Genomic DNA, 17,229 nt, shown 5'->3' on the forward strand with positions numbered 1-17,229 from the left:
AGGTATAGAAAATATGACCTTTTCCGATGATTTGGCTATGTTTGATAGCGCCCTATGACATCGGGGGAGAGAGGGGGCGGGGGCATATAACGTTTAGTAGCCTCCCCAGCCCATAAACGGCCTCATCTCCTAGTTATAAAGCCGATCACCCGCTCAGTACCGCTCAGTCCCGCTCCAGTTTCAATCACAACATGTTCGAAAGAGAATGCATCGGTGCATGGCTAATTGAGCCACATGTGAAATCTCCCACTCCCAGCATGCATTGAGGGTAATACATTGACAAGAAATAGCAACCAAATCAGCCTAAATAGGCTAAGTGGTAGATATAAATAATGTTTATGTTAGCACAACATGCAATTGTAGAACCTTTCAATATTGGACAAAATAAAACAATAAAAATCAAAACACAACCCTATGTGAAACATGTATGTAATCCAGGTGCTATATATATCCCTTGCAGATTTAACGTTATTTGGATGAGTGACACTGATGCACTGTGATGTCCGCTCCAGCTTCCAATAAGACTAGCCTACTTCGTGTAGCTACACGCCCACTATTTTCTTGCCAGCTGCTGCGACGAGAAGGAAGAGAAACGAGCATGCAGCCGACTCCGCTGAGCTCATGTTATTTGTAGTGAGCAATGCCCATTGCCCAGGCGTTTAAACGCAAATTAAAACACCCTGGCCTTTTTATCTCTTTTATTCTTTTGAGCGGAGTGGTGAGTGCAAGCGGGTGAAATCTGTATCGAGCGGCGAGCGGTCTGGAGCGGAGTCCAGTCACCATACAGGTAAACCATAGATATAAATAGGGGAGTAAACACGAATTTTGGAACGAAAAAACGCATTTAAAAATATATACAAAATACAAAAAATGAAAGTTGTATAACCCTCCCTAAAGCCAAAATAAAAAACACAAGTCCATCCCCAGTACTCAAAAAAATATTTGATACCCCTCCCCCTTTCTGCACCATACCCCCCCTCTCATAAATAATGAACAGTCCCTTATCTGATGATTGGTGAGCTGGAGCAGTTGATTGGGTTACAACACCATGTGCTCGGCTGGGTCTCATACAACTCAAGGTGCTGCACAGGCTCCATTATTCTAAAGCCAGACTATCACAAATCTATCCCAATGTAGATAACAGATGTGACAGATGTAGCCACGCCCCTGCCAACCTAAACGTGCGTTCACACCGACCTATTAAAGTTTTTCGCTGGCATCGAGTTTACATACAAAGTCAATGCAAACGAGCATTTTGAGCGTATATTCGCCCGGGAGAAAAATCGCTGGGCGTCCGAGCGACAGAGAAAATTTGCTCGTCGCCCGAGATGAAATATCCCAACTCGAGCGAAATGACGCTGGCAAAAGTTGCTTGCTGCTCAATGCTGATTGGCTGCCGTCTGAGTCAAGGATCACACTGGCTTGCAACAAACCGCTGGTTTATTAGTGTGGCAACAAATCGCATTGACAGACTGACATGAAGTGAAGTCTGCACTACTGGCAGAGATACGGAAGCTCGCGCAGTGTTGGGCAGTAGCTTGCTACAAGTAGCGAAGCTACATAGCTTAACTACATTTCTCAGTAGCTTGGTGGTAGCTTCACTACTTTTGAACCAAGTAGCTTTTTCAGTAGCTAAGCCATTTATAGACCCAAGTAGCTTGTAGCTTCCCGCAAAAGCTACAAGCTACTTGCCAGAGAAAATCCATGAGCAAAGCATGCAGTGGAGATTTCTGCTGGGGTTTGGATTAAACAGGAGGAGACATTGCATGTCAAGTGTGCCTGTGTAGCCAATAAAGCACTTCCAGTTCCATTATGGCGGACAACAAGTGCCTATTTGTTTGGTGGAAAGTTGTTCTTTGACATGAAGTTGATTCAATGTGAGAAAAAAAAGTAGGCTAGCTTTGATGTAGCAAGCTGCTTTTGCCATGTTGCTCGTAGCTTAGCTTGCTACATTTCTCTGGGGATAGCTTCAATGTAGTTTAGCTATATTTAATCGAGAGTAACTGATAGCTTAGCTTACTACATTTTCCAAGTAGCTTGCCCATCACTGAGCTCGCGTTAGGAGCACGCTGATAGGCTTAGTTTGTAAACAACTACGGTGGTTCGTAGTGGACAAACATCATGACATTGTGTTTTCCTCCTGTCTAACGTTAGCCAGATGTCCGTCAATTCTTGTGCCTGTTGACGAGTGATTTAAACACAGCGACAGAGCGATTCCAAAGGGTTGAATCGAGCGACAGGGAGAAAAATAAATATCTCGGTGTGAACACAGCTTTAGTCATATGTTCTATTTCTGTCCCAATTTATGTTCATTTTGGGACATATTCTCTAAAACCCTATCTGACATCTTAGGAATCGAGCTGCAGCTGATTGCTATTTTTGGCGTTCCTGGTATTATTTAAATTTGCGCACCAGACACCTAGACATACAGTGATCACCTTTTCCTCCCTCCTCGCACGAAGGAGAATCTTACTATCTTGGAAATCACCGGTCCCCCATCATCATTCATGGTTAGAGGACACGATGAGTTTCCTTAAACTAGAAAAAATTAAGTTCTCACTAAAAGGTGCTGTTGGAAAATGTACTGATAGATGGAACCCTTTCTTTCACATGTAAATAGCCTTCAGAGGCTTCCAGCTGAGCAGCAGGTGGAACTCACCGATCCTTTCTTTTTTTTGGTTATGGTTTATTTTTTCTTATTTTTTTTATTTTCTTTTTCTTTTTTTCTTTCCCTTATCACCTGCCCCCCCCCCCCCCCCCCCCCATTTAATTCCTGTGTGTGTGTGTGTGTGTGTGTGTGTGTGTGTGTGTGTGTGTGTGTGTGTGTGTGTGTGTGTGTGTGTGTGTGTGAGGTGGGGTTACATGTTAATCTGTGTGTAAAGAAGAGACGGGGGGGAAAGTAATATTGAATGTCGAAGATGTATGTATGCATTTTTTTTTTCTTTTCCTGTGTCTTTTTTTTCCTCATTTTGTCCGTGTTTTATTAAAAAAAAACTGAAAAATAAAATATTTCATGAGGCGTATTTGGGACGCCTCATGAAACCCTGATGAAAAGACCTGCCAGTGTTTTTGGTGTTTTCTCACCTAGTTGGACAACTATTATGACAAGTTCCTTTAACTTAATCTTGAAGTGTGTCTTCTGAGGCAGAAACACAGAGTGTCCCCACCCCGTAACCATTGCAACCCACTCTGCCTGATGAGAGAGCAGAGCATGGAGGGAAAGTGAGAGGAAATATAGGCTACACAATCTACTGTATTATATTGTAGGCTACACCAGCTGTTAATAGATTTTGTAACTTATAGGCTATTTCTCACTTTGCGTTGTGGCACTGTGCTGTCTGTCTTGACTGCCCGTGTGCTGTCGGTCATGCTTTCACTCCGTGAGGTTATCATTTATTACTTTGTTTTTCACTGCTTGTGGCGTGCGGGTCGTTCCCGATGTTCTGCATCAGAGTTAACAGTCCTGATCGGGATCAGACTGTGCTGCCAGTCTGCTGGTCAAGTGTATGGCAGAATGATTTGCTCGTCTGACATGGTGACATTGTGAAATACAAAAAATAGCATGTAGTCTGATCTTGGCATTAGTCAAGTCAACCAGTTTACTGGCTACAGGCTGTGCACTGTAAGCACATATTTGCGCAGTCACAAATCTACTTAATGATGTGCGCTCATTTGCATGCCATAGTTAAGTTAAATAGTTTGCACTGGCAGTACTTATTTTACCTGCAGTTGCTTTTGTGCCATGCCTCAGATTGTGACATGTTAGTAGATCTGGACCTAAGTGTGTTGAAGTGAACTGTGTGGGACTTTTTGTTTTTGTTGTTTTTTGATAATTTTCTGTGGCATTCTTTGCCTTCATACGACAGTAGGCAGACAGGAAAGGTGGGGAGAGAGAGAGAGAGAGGGGATGACATGCGGCAAAGGACCGCAGGTCTGATTGGAACACAGGTCAGCCGCGCGGACTAAGCCTTATGTGGTACACGTTCTACCAGGTGAGCCACTGGGACACGCCATGTTTGGGACATTGTTAAGAAGCAAGAACACACTGGTGAGTTCAGCAATTGTAAACAACCTGGTAGACCACAGAAGAGCAGTGTAGTGGATGACAGAATAAACCCCCTTTTCAACTGATGAACAGATCAAGAACACTCCAGCTTGTAGGTCTATGAGTAGATGTGTCCCCTGGTAAGCCTCAAGGATAGAATGGCTAGGTTACAGTTTGCAAAAAAGTAGGCTAGATGGAAAAACCTGTGGCAGATGATGGCAGACGGATGAGACAAAGATCAACCAGTACCAGAGTGATGGAGAGCGGAACATGTGGAGCAAAAAGGAACAGCTCATGATCCATGCATACCACCTCATCTGTCAAACATGGTGGAGGTGGTGTTATGACTTGGACATGTATGACTCCACTGAACCTGGCACACTTGTGTTTATTAGTGGATGGTATTGTCGGTCGGTCGGTTCATCACCTTTGGTCACGTGTCCCACAGGAAGTTAGACGGCAGACTCTCAAGCAGGAGTTTTGCTTCCACAAAATTCTTGTTGTTGATGTCAGTGCTGGTGGCAGCAACAGGACAATGATCCCAAAAATAGAGATCTTGACTGGCCAAGTCGATCACCAGAGCACAATGAGAATGAGCTTTTAGCTTTCTGAAGAGCTGAATGAAGGCAAAAAGCCCCAGAAACAAGATGGCTGCAGTATAGAGCTGGCAGAGTATCATCTGAAGTCTGTGGGTTTCAGACTTCAGCCAGTCACTAATCGGAAAAGATGTGCAACCAAATATTACAATTACATAACTATAGTTAACTTTGTGTTAATTACTTTTGCTCCTTTAAAATTGGGCATTATATATACAAAGGGCTTTAATCACTTCCTACACATTGTCACCCTCTTAAAATAATGGCCTAAGTCACTTTTTGAGGAAAATGATATTTTTGCCTAAATCATCTCTTCATGATGCTGGCCACCTCTGGTAAAATGTCCTAAGTCCTTATTTGAAAAGATCATGCTGTTCCTACCTGGTAGTGCAATGGCCTATGTCAAGCGTGTGACTTAGGCCGTTTTATTTGTGCCTAAGTCAAGACAATGTGACTTAGGAAAAATAAAATGGCTTAAGTCACACGCTTGACATAAAATGCAACTGTAAGTCAGGCCTAAGTCAGTTTTTTGTTTGCCTAAGTCACAATGGCATGTTCGTAAATTGGCCTAAGTCATCTAATCAGTCATCTAATTGTTTTATGTTACATAATTGACAGTGTCATTTGTATGTCAGTAGTCATCTATTGTCATAAAAAAAAATTGTGGAATGATTAATAAATATCATATATTCTGTATTTGGTTCAGTTTTTTATGTTTTCTGAAAAACTTGAAAAAGTGACTTAGGTCATTATTTTAACACATTGACTGCCAGACGTTTTTTTTTTGCTGTAGGTAGCTTCTGCCAAGCCGTTTTTTGAGGATTATGGCTCATTTTATAAGAGCCGAGGATTCGTTTCAGCTTGGAGTTTGTGAACATACAATATCTCAAAAGTACTAATAGAATGTGTACTTTCTCTGTCTAAAAGAGTTAGTTTGTAGAGTTAGTAGTTATGTAAGCATTAGCAGTTGAATACAGCATGGTTTTAGCGTGAGAAAGAATATTCAGAGATAAACGGCTTTTTGTGAAATTGGATGGAACAGTCACTTTAACCATTCATTTTTGGCTCTCTCTCTCTCTCTCTCCCTCCCCCTCTCGCTCTCTCTCTCTCTCTCCCTCCCTCTCGCTCTCCCTCCCTCTCTCTCTCTCTCTCTCTCTCTCTCTCTCTCTCCCTCCCTCTCGAGTTGCTTCAACTCCTCCCTCCGTGGGCGGACAAGCTTGTCACCAGTCAGTGCTTTGCTGCTCTCCTGTGCCTGCATGTCTGCACGGCCGCTGTTTGAAGAAGTCGGGATGGACTCGCTCGTTTGGAGTTTTGGTTGAGAGAAGCTTTTGCGATTCTGGTCATATTTATGCTGCGTGTTTCAAAGTGTGTTCCTCCACCTGTAATCTATCACCCGATCATAGTAGATCGGCTGAATCTATTATGTAAATTTGCAATCCCGCATCGCCAGCAATCAGCGCGAAAAGGAGAATGGCTGGGCTGAGAATGGCGTGACAAGTTAAAAAAATGCTTTCCTTTCTCTAGCCAGGAGAGCACTGTTGCCACTTAGTGGGTCGGTGGAATGGGTTGTAAACGTTCGGTGGCTCCAATAATTATATAAGAGATGTAAAAGGCTTAGATGCACAACCCACCGTCAAAAAAAAAAAATCGATGCCAAAAACGTGTAAACACGTTGTTGGCAGGGAACAGCTGGATTCTGAAAACGTGTTCATACGTTGTTGGCAGTGAATGTGTTAAGAGGGTGATGACATGAACCTGATATGAATGTAAATAGACTCAAAGTTGTCAGTCATGAGCTGACATTGTTTAATAATAGTGTCCTGGATTACCGAGCCAAAACAACAGAAAATATGCCACTGTTCAAATACTTATGGACTGCACTGTGTAGATAGACTAAAATCAAATACTTATGGACTGCACTGTGTAGATAGAGTCAAATCAAATACTTATGGACTGCACTGTGTAGATAGACTAAAATCAAATACTTATGGACTGCACTGTGTAGATAGAGTCAAATCAAATACTTATGGACTGCACTGTGTAGATGAGTAAAATCAAATACTTATGGACTGCATTGTAGATGAGTCAAATCAAATACTTACTGTATGGACTGCACTGTGTAGATGAGTCAAATCAAATACTTATGGACTACACTGTGTAGATAGAGTAAAATCAAATACTTATGGACTACACTGTGTAGATAGAGTCAAATCAAATACTTATGGACTGCACTGTGTAGATGAGTCAAATCAAATACTTATGGACTGCACTGTGTAGATGAGTAAAATCAAATACTTATGGACTGCACTGTGTAGATAGACTAAAATCAAATACTTATTGACTGCACTGTGTAGATAGACTAAAATCAAATGCTTATGGACTGCACTGTGTAGATAGACTAAAATAAAATACTTATGGACTGCACTGTGTAGATAGACTAAAATCAAATACTTATGGACTGCACTGTGTAGATAGACTAAAATCAAATACTTATGGACTGCACTGTGTAGATAGAGTAAAATCAAATACCTATGGACTGCACTGTGTATATAGACTAAAATCAAATACTTATGGACTGCACTGTGTAGATGAGTAAAATCAAATACTTATGGACTGCACTGTGTAGATGAGTAAAATCAAATACTTATGGACTGTACTGTGTAGATAGAGTAAAATCAAATACTTATGGACTGCACTGTGTAGATGAGTAAAATCAAATACTTATGGACTGCACTGTGTAGAATCAAATACTTATGGACTGCACTGTGTAGATAGAGTAAAATCAAATACTTATGGACTGCACTGTGTAGATGAGTAAAATCAAATACTTATGGACTGCACTGTGTAGATGAGTAAAATCAAATACTTATGGACTGCACTGTGTAGATGAGTCAAATCAAATACTTATGGACTGCACTGTGTAGATAGAGTAAAATCAAATACTTATGGACTGCACTGTGTAGATGAGTCAAATCAAATACTTACGGACTGCATTGTGTAGATGAGTAAAATCAAATACTTATGGACTGCACTGTGTAGATAGAGTAAAATCAAATACTTATGGACTGCACTGTGTAGATAGACTAAAATCGAAGCACTGACGTTTGTTTGTTTGATTCACAGGGAAAGGAAAGGACGAGAAGGAACCACTAATGGGTAACAGCATTTCTACCTATGTCCTACTTTAACTGCTATTTTTATCTATTCATTCATAACTACAGCATGTGAAGTAACATGAGATTAAAATAACTGATGCTCGTTTTACGGAATAACTGGTGCCTGAAGCTTTTGCCTGAGGAATGAACACTTTGACAGGCTGTAACCTCTGTATTTTAGCTAAAGGGATACGCCAACTTTTTGTGAATTTCTCTCATTTGCCATAACCCCCATATAATACATAACCATGATACATAATGCCTTTACCGTCACTGTCCACGCAGTTTACAGTGAGCTACAGTCAAGTTAGTATCGCCATGGAATGGAGGCTAATGGTACAGCTGTTCAAAATCACCAAAAACACACATCTCACAGCGCCAAAATACATGTGCTTTGGGTACTCACCACCAGTGTTGGGGGTAATGCGTTACTGTAATCACATTACTTTTGTCGGTAATGAGTAGTGTAAGGCACTACTGTACCTAAGTGCAGTAATCACATTACAGTTACTAATCAAACGCTTACCTCGTTACTTGCGTACTAGCAAGATAAGTAGTCTATAGAGAGAAAAGATCTCCGTTTTAATAGCAGATCCTGTGTCCCATCAGACGGGTTATTTAACTGCACAGCAGAATCAATCATGGTGCCAATATTTCAACTTTGTATTAACATGCAGAACAGCACTATTAGTCGACACATAACTTATCAGATAACTAACATCATGCATGTAGAACAATACATCATTTTAACCTCCAAAACACATTGACAAACAAACAATTGACACAAAAACACAGTACAGGGCATGCTGGGAACTCCGCCTACTTTCCTCTTCCACGGGTTAAATTTCCCAGAAGGCTTTGCATAACTTTTTACACTCTGTTTTACAATTAAACCAGGCTAAAAAAGTGTTAGATATAAATAATATGTATTTTAACACGTTCACTGCCGTGGACGAGATATCTCGTCTTAAAAAAAAAACGGTTGACTGCCGTTGACGAGATATCTCGTCTTAAAAAAAAAAAAAAAAAATTGACGGTGGGACGTGGATCTAACCCTTTTACATCTCCTATATAAATATGGAAGCCACCGAACGTGTACAACCCATTCCACCGACCCACTAAGTGGCGACAGTGCTCTCCAGAGTAGAAAAAGCCGAGCCAAAACTGCAGGGGAAAGCGCGAGGAAACCATTCTCATACTGTAAAATGGATTGGCGAAAACGCTTTCGCTTTCGCGCTGACGCACAACGGTGGCGCACAACGGTGGGGGGTTCCAAAAATAGACTGGGTGCACACTTTGAAACACGCAGCATAAATAAGCCCAGAATCGCAAAAGCTTCATCAAAGCTCTCAACCGAAACCCCAAGAAACGAGCGAGCCCATCCAGACTCGCCCAAAGAGCGAGCAGGCAGGCAGCAGCAGCAGCAGCAGAAACTCACTTGTGACAGACCCGCTGCACAGCCAAGGAGGGCGGAGGAGAACGCCCACGGAGGGAGGAGTTTGAAGGAGAGGGTTTTTCCTGCTGTTATGGAGTAAATTACTGTTCAAAACTATTGTTTAGATGTCTGACGTCTTACTGATGCGAAAAATAAATGGTTAAAGTGACTGTTCTATCGAATTTCACAAAAAGCCTTTTATCTCAGCTTAAATTTTCAGACGCTGAAACCATGCTGTATTCAACTGCTAATGTCTACATAACTACTAACTCTACAAACTAACTCTTTTAGACAGAGAAAGCACACATTCTATTAGTTATTTTGAGATATTTTGTATTCACAAAATCCTAGCAGAAAATAATCCTCGGTTCTTGAAAGATGAGCCAGAATCCTCAAAAAAACCACTTGGCAGAAGCTACCTACAGTATTGAAGAAACGGCTGGCAGTGAATGTGTTAACACAACATGCAATTCTGGAATATCTGAATATTGGACAAAATTAAATTAAATTAAATGTAAACGTAAACCATAAGAGAAACCCACATACAGCGATGGGGTCTGTAAATACCCCTTGCAAATACAACGCGTTCTAGTGAAGTGGGTGCAGTGCGGTATGCTCCGTAATAGTCTGCCAGCAATCTGCCAAAAAGCGCTGTCTTCTACAACAACTTTTTGTTGCGCGGAAGGACAAGAATGCGACACTGCAAACGCCCTGGACAGAAGCAGCTAGCTACGGTACGACATAAACCTCTCAAAGCATCTGCAGTGGAAACATGCTAACACAAAGCTGGTTGCAGACCCAAGCTGAGTCGCCTGCCTCGACCCCAAGCAAGCAGCAAAAGCTTTCTTTTCACCAGGTAACATCAAAATCAGAGATGGACAGGCTTGTTGCCTCCTCCTACATGATAGAGGAAATGTTGCCAGTTTCAACAGTAGAATGAAATCGCCATTTTTCAGAAACATATTGAGCAAAATACAGATGGCAGGGAACGGACAGCCACCATCAGACAGGAAAAGTTTTGCAACCTACCTTATTACGATAGAGATTTGTGCTAATATATGGGCATATATGTAAGGATTAATGTTGTATTGTTAACTGGCAAATTACGTGACAATGCATCTCAGGCGATGTTACGCAAAAGTAATGTAAAAGTAGTGTAACGAATTACTTTCTCCAGGGCGTAATCAAGTAAAGTAAGGCATTACTTTTTTTGAAAGTAATGTGTAATGTGTAATATATTACTTTTTTGAGTAACGGACCCCAACTCTGCTCACCACGAGATGAAATATTAATCCAAAATGCAGAGAATCGCTCTTTTTTTTAAGGAAAAGAGATAGCCGGAACTACTTTCCAAACATGGCTGCCGGGTGCAATGATTTGCGCTTGTTTGTTGTAAAGATCCTACAGTTACCTGAGTAGTGCCAGTAATTTTGTTACAGACATTAACCACCTTAAGCCCTAGTTATACTTTGCGGATCCACGAGTCCACCATTGTCCGCGTGACGTACATGTCATCATCAGAGGGTGTGCGTGCATGCTCTCTGCAGACAACCGCATACCTCCAATTTTTGATGTCCGCAGAGTCTGGAAAACCACAACAGATGCTGAATTTGAAGAGAGGTGTTTTACACCACGCTGAAGTTAGTTAAAGGGGGACTTACCCCCCAGATATGTAACAAAACGGCATGCTGCTTGATTTGAAAAAACCTATGGGAAAAACCAAGAAATGACGTCTCCTCTTGTCTCACTATACCCTTTGGCTGTGCCCAGCTCAGGATTTTTTTTCCGGAAATCGACGCCATGACAGTTTCCGCGCAGTTTCCCCAAAACATCCCAAGACAAAGTTATGAGAGCTACAAAATCTTTATAAATATCAACAACTAGCCAACGCTGGTGGCCTGTATGGAAACAGCGTTGCTCAAAATGGTTGAAAGTTATATCAATTTGGTCATTCAGTGGCGAACTAGAAATTGACTCCATTGTCTCCCATGTACAGTATGTGTATGTAGTCTATCTAAGTATCGTTAAAAGAGCCTGGTGACGCGAGACTCGTTATCGCAGCACAGCACAACAGTCAGGACAAACCCCGCGCTCTCAACACGCTCATGTAATCACAATGGGAGATTTCTCTACATTATTCCCTTGTCCAACTTGTCATATACACCGCCATGAAGTCCCATTTTAATTTTCGTTTCTCCCTTTTTCGTGATTCTTGTCAAAAGGTGTAGTCCACCTCTGCGTTTTCCTCTCGAGCGCAGAGCAGAGCTGCAGCGGGGTATTGGAACATTCTCCCCCTCCCCCCTCCCTCCTCCTCAGGCCCCGGCTGGCGGCGGCTCATAGGCGAAACAGCCTCCTGCCTCCTGCCAGTTCGTCTAGGACGCTCGCCCTCACAAAACAACAACAAACAAACGCAAACAAAAATCGCTGGTGTGCGATTTTTCTGCCAAAAAAATTCTGCACAATCAGTGTCTGAAATTGGGTACAGGATTGCGGGAATGCCGCATCTGTTTGCGCAAACCGCTGCATACGACCGGACAAGCCGCTTGTCACAGACAGGCGGGCAGAGCGTCAGTGCAGCAGCAGCAGCTCAGTAGCCTATAAGTCACTTCACCATGCCTTCTCCTCGTCAAAAGTGAACCAGGAAAATACATTTAGGCTGTAGGCTGCTTTTGTAAAAAGGGGCACAGAAGAGTCCTCTCTCTTCTCTCTGCACAATGAAAGTGGTTGAGTGGTTCTCAATGTGGGGTCCGGTGACCACCAGTGGTCCTTGAGAGGATTCCAGGATTCTTTGTTATCTCTCAACCTAATATACAGTATATGGAATTCTGGACAAAATCATATCTATAAAAGAAAATAAAAAAAATCAGATTTGCATCTGAGAGACCAAATCTCATCATATGGGGGTCCATTGCCCCAATGTGAACTAAATTAGGGCTCCTTAGTATGAAAAAGGTTGGGAATGATTTACAGCAACACAATGCCATTTCCTTCCTTTTATGATTATAGTGGCGTTTATTGATAGTATTGTGTTACATAGGAGTTGGTAGGAAAATAACAGGCGATTGTAATCAATTAACAGGTCAAGTGACACAAACAGCCAATGAGCTGTGTGTATTGTAGTGCCATATTGGTAGGAAAATGCTTGTGACATCATGGGAATAGGCTTGGAGTTGTGAGGAGCCGAAAGGGTACAGGGGGAGAAGGGGAGTAACTATCTTGAAATCCCATAGTCTTTGGGTACAACGTGACGTCAGGTTGTACCAAATCTCCCATTCATTTGAGGGCAAAAAAAACACGCAGTGTTCAACCCATAGAGGGCACTCATGTGGCTGAAAATGATACAAATGGTACAATGGCAACAGTTTCTCAAATGTGGAAATTTTGACCAGAATTCTTCACACACCCCAAAGTCATATATATTGGTTAAAAGCTGAAAAAAAGTGTTTTGGGAGTAAGTTACACTTTAAACACTCATAGATCTCATCCTTTTAGCAACATTCTCACGAATCCCACAGTGGTTCACCTGCTTTTGAGATCTGCAGTTTGCTTCCCTCTCCCCCCTCTCCCTCTCTCTCTTCACACGTCCTCACCTGCGACTCCAGAAACGAGTATTTAAACAGAACGACTTTGGCTCAACTCGGGAGTATATCTAGGGCTGTAGTTATTAGTACATTTCTGTTTTTGACCTTGAGAGACTGAAATCAATAGCAAAAGTGAGCACAGACTCAACAAAAGAACAGTAAGAAATTGTCATCAGGGTCTTGTCTGGAACATAGTGAGTTTCCTGAGACAATAGAGACCCTGCTGGCTTATATGATAGTTAGAAAACAATTGTGTAGCATTTTAGAATAGAAACCTTCATATCTTGAGGATACTTGCAGGTGAGTGAACACAAAGGCTCTGTGCTCAGTCCTGTAAGTGTAACACTGAGCAAATGTGTCCAACTGTTAATAAGTGTGAAATTGTTTCTTCATAGGAGAAAAGGACAATGCCAGCAATGCCTCCAGCCACTCTGACTCAGGTGAGAACTCTTAATTCTCTGCTATGGAATGATTTAATGTCAGGAGTTTTACTGATATGATTCACCGTAAGAGTGTTTATGTTAATCACCAACCTGTAGCAAACCACAGCAGGAGCCATTTGCTTTATGATACAGAATAAAGTAATGACTCACCCCCGCAGTGTTTGGAGGCTTACTTTTCAAATGTATTCCACTACAGAATACTGAATACATGCCCTAAAATGTGTTTTTAACCTATTCCATGAGAATACTCAAATGAAGTGACCTATTTCGAATACTTTGGAATACTTTTGGATAGGGATGCCCATTTTCCAAGAATTCCGGAATCGATCATTGGTAACGTTAATGATCAATCAATCGATTAATTGTAATTAAAAATACAACATTTTCCAAACAATACCAAATGCGTTTTTTCCTCATTAAAACCTTTATTTATACAGCACCAACATATTGTATATTTCTCACAGCATGGCATAGCATAGCCTACGCTATGAAACATAGAAAAACCTAGTTCCACAACTTTTAGACAGTTCAATTTTCTGCCCCCTCACTTAATTTTTTTTTTTTTTTTTTTTGTTATAGAATAGTTTATCTATAAAGCCCAGTTAGGCAATGTTTGTACCTGACATGTTTCGGCTGCTGTTTCTGCAATCTTCATCAAATTTGATCAGTTTAAGTTGATGTAGGCTACCCCCTATAAACATAGCTCTGTTGTTTCAGAATTGGCAGGGAAGAGCTATTTGCTGTGCTTTAGTTGTCACAAGGTGTCAGAGATGTAGCTATTTATTAAATTTGAACCTCACTGCATGTTGTAGTGATCATGACGTGATTAAAACACACACACACACACACACACACACACACACACACACACACACACACAGAGAGAGAGAAATCAGCTGCACCCAAGCACACAGCATGCCATGAGCAGAAAGATGGAGACAACGCATCTGATCACTTTATTTCTTTAATTTAATGAGCCAGGCAGATAGAGCAGCAGGGTTGAAGGGAGGGAGGTAGGCTCCATTGCACACGCAGACAATTTGCATGCTTCATATGAATTTCCGAGCAAATAAAAACAAATAAAAGTATCCCCTTCAATTATTCTTTTTTGTTTTAAAGAAAGTAGCTGTATTCAGAATACCACCAATTTAAAATGTAACTGGACTGAATACAGAATACTTACATTTTGTATTCTAAATACTGTATTCTGAATACATGTATTAATTTACTTCCCAACCACCTGAATCATTGCAGTGTCTCAGAAAACTATAACAATATTTTCTCATGAAAGCTTATGATGAACTCTCATCTCAAGTGCCAAATACATTTTAGGAGGTGTTTTTATGTAGGCCAATGGTAAAAATCCCACTGGATCACATAACATTCACAGCTGCTTTTTTCATCGGATCAAATGATAAATTGATACTTGATAGACGTAGCGTGATCCTCCCATGTGCTACGTCCTGCCGGTGAAACACCTCGCTGTCAGGTGAAAAGAAGTGGCTGGTGACTGCACATGTATCGGAGGAAGCATGTGCTAGTCTACAACTCTCCCCAGATTGGCAGAGGGGGTGGAGCAATGTCCGGGACAGCAGGGGGAATTGACCAAGTACAATTGTGGAGAAAACGAGAGACAAATCAAAGAGAGAACTAAGTATTACTGCTGTGTGTTGCTTAGCAACATTCTGCTAAATGTCATGGTGAAGGACTACATTGCTTGGTGCAATAATGATTATTAGCTATCAATATAGCATTTTGTTTTTGTAGCTGAAACCTTAGCCGGTATAACCTGACGCTGCCAGATGGACAAAAATTTAAAAAATCTGTCTCCGTCAGGTCATCCACACGGGTGCTCTCTACACTCTGCTCACTCACTCACAAACGGACACTTCTCATTCTTATAGTTGGCAGATAGTTATTTTAATCTTTCCAGTGTGTATGTGGAAAATAATGCCTTTGTCCACTTGCAGGCCTCAGCGGCACACAGTCTGACCCCGAGCAGAACGGAGCAGTGAAGGTGGAGATGGTCTGAACTGTCTCCAAAATAACATCATCTCCATCTGAGAACACCAAGCTGAGCTGAGCCATCTGAAAACAAGCAGTGCTGCTGCTGACCTGTGCCTATATTAGAATTGAAAGCAGTGTTCTTCAGTGTAAAGACTTTGGGAGAATTTGGCCTGTTGGTCAGTGTGAGAACATAGACACCAAAATTATCCAGCTTCATGTAGGAGATTTTTACACAAAATGATGTAAAATACTACTGAAGTAGCAGGGACTACTTTCCCTGTTTCCATAGGAAGTGAAGGTAGTGGCTGATGGGAGACTCACTGTGTACAGCTCTAAATCACTGCTCAGTGGATGTGGTTTCTCACCTGAAATAGTTCCAAAAATAAACCTGGCAATAGTCATCTGTTTTGAATTAGCAATACTTCATATTTATTGACCATGTAATAATAAATTATATTAATTTGGCATTAAAAGTGTGGATAATGCTAATAGCATACAGTCACTTAATATAGTGGGCTGATTTCGGTGTCCATGTTAAGGTAAAGGTAAAGTCCCACTGATTGTCACACAATGTGTGAAATTTGTTCTCCGCATTTGACCCATCCCCTGGGGGAGCGGTGAGCGGCAGCGTGCGCCGCGCTCGGGAATCACATGGTGATTTAACCCCCCAATTCCAACCCTTTGATGCTGAGTGTCAAGCAGGGAGGCAATGGGTCCCATTTTTATAGTCTTTGGTATGACTCGGCCGGGGATCGAACTCACGACCTCCCAGTCTCAGGGCGGACACTCAGACCACAAGGCCACTGAGCTGGTTTTATGTCAAGGCCACTGAGCTGTTTTATGTCTATGTACAGGCAAGTTGACCAACTGGCCAGTTTCCCCCAAAACTCCCAGTATTCCTTTGTCCCATGATGATTCAATTTTGTTGAAAGTTTAACTTAGTTAAATAGGATAAATTAGAAGACCCAAGTCCTCACAATACTGGACCTTGATTGGCCGACAGCAGCAGCAACCAATAAGCCATTGTGAGGTGTTTACCAGAGTTAGTCTGAAACTGACTGTAAAAGAAAGGGTGCGTTTTTTTAAATGCAATAACTTTGAGTTTAATCTCCCGAAACATCATTTTTTAACATGTTTGATCCCAAAATAGAGGACATTTTGATTTCCTATAATATGGGGCTCTTAAAGGCTGTGCTAATATTGCACTTATGTTATAATTCTAATAGGCAACCTTCTTATCATGTGGGTAATGTGTAAAGAGAATATTTGGAGCCTTGAGAAAAACAGTGTAACTCCAGCACCTTGGCTCCTGCGTCACATCACTGGCTTGCTATGGAAGCTAAGCCGGTCTGGCTGTAGTCAGACCAGTAGGAGGTGCTCTTCCCTCTGGTCTCATGAATAATCTCCCCAATGCCCCAGGGCAGAGACAGTTACTCTGTCCTGTGAGTGAGCACCGTCCTTCGGATGAGACGTTAAACCGAGGTCCTGACTCTCTGTGGTCATTAAAGACCCCATCAACACTCTTCGCAAGAGTAGAGGTGTAACCCCGGTGCCCTTTGGAGTGTAACCCCGGTGTCCTGGCTAAATTCCCACACAGGCCTTCCTTTCATCATGGCCACCTAATCATCACTCATTACTTAATTGGTTCATTCAGTTCTCAACTCTCCACCGTGATGCTGATGCTGATGTGTGCTGAGTGTTCTCGCTGCCGTGCATCACCCAGGTGGCTGCTACACATCTGTGGTGGATGAGTTGAGTTCCCCATACACACACACACACACACACACACACACACACACACACACACACACTCTGATATGTAAAGGGGCGGCTGTGGCTCAGGAGGTAGATCTAGCGGGTCGTCCACTAATCAGAAGGTTGGTGGTTCGATCCCCAGCTCCTCCAGTCCGCATGTCGAAGTGTCCTTGGGCAAGACACTGAACCCCGAATTGCTCCCGATGGCTGTG

General features: G+C 42.0%; 1 protein-coding gene across 5 annotated transcripts in view; it reads left to right on the forward strand.

Moving 5' to 3' along the window:
* Positions 1-17,229, forward strand: part of LOC310785519 (class I histocompatibility antigen, F10 alpha chain-like) — a 370,829-nt gene that overhangs the window by 61,444 nt on the left and 292,156 nt on the right. For 2 of the 5 annotated variants that reach the window (XM_083646618.1, XM_083646626.1), the window contains exons 14-16: positions 7,765-7,797; positions 13,208-13,252; positions 15,226-17,071. In XM_083646618.1, the coding sequence (XP_083502744.1) occupies positions 7,765-7,797; positions 13,208-13,252; positions 15,226-15,287 (140 nt within the window). In that variant the 3' untranslated portion in view covers positions 15,288-17,071. Of the gene's footprint in view, positions 1-7,764; positions 7,798-13,207; positions 13,253-15,225; positions 17,074-17,229 lie in introns of those variants that run through there. The other 3 variants (XM_083646622.1, XM_083646625.1, XM_083646627.1) reach the window with 3 other exon arrangements.

The sequence above is a fragment of the Poromitra crassiceps genome (genome assembly GCF_964638095.1).
Source record: "Poromitra crassiceps genome assembly, chromosome: 11".
In the NCBI taxonomy this organism is placed as follows: domain Eukaryota; kingdom Metazoa; phylum Chordata; class Actinopteri; order Beryciformes; family Melamphaidae; genus Poromitra; species Poromitra crassiceps.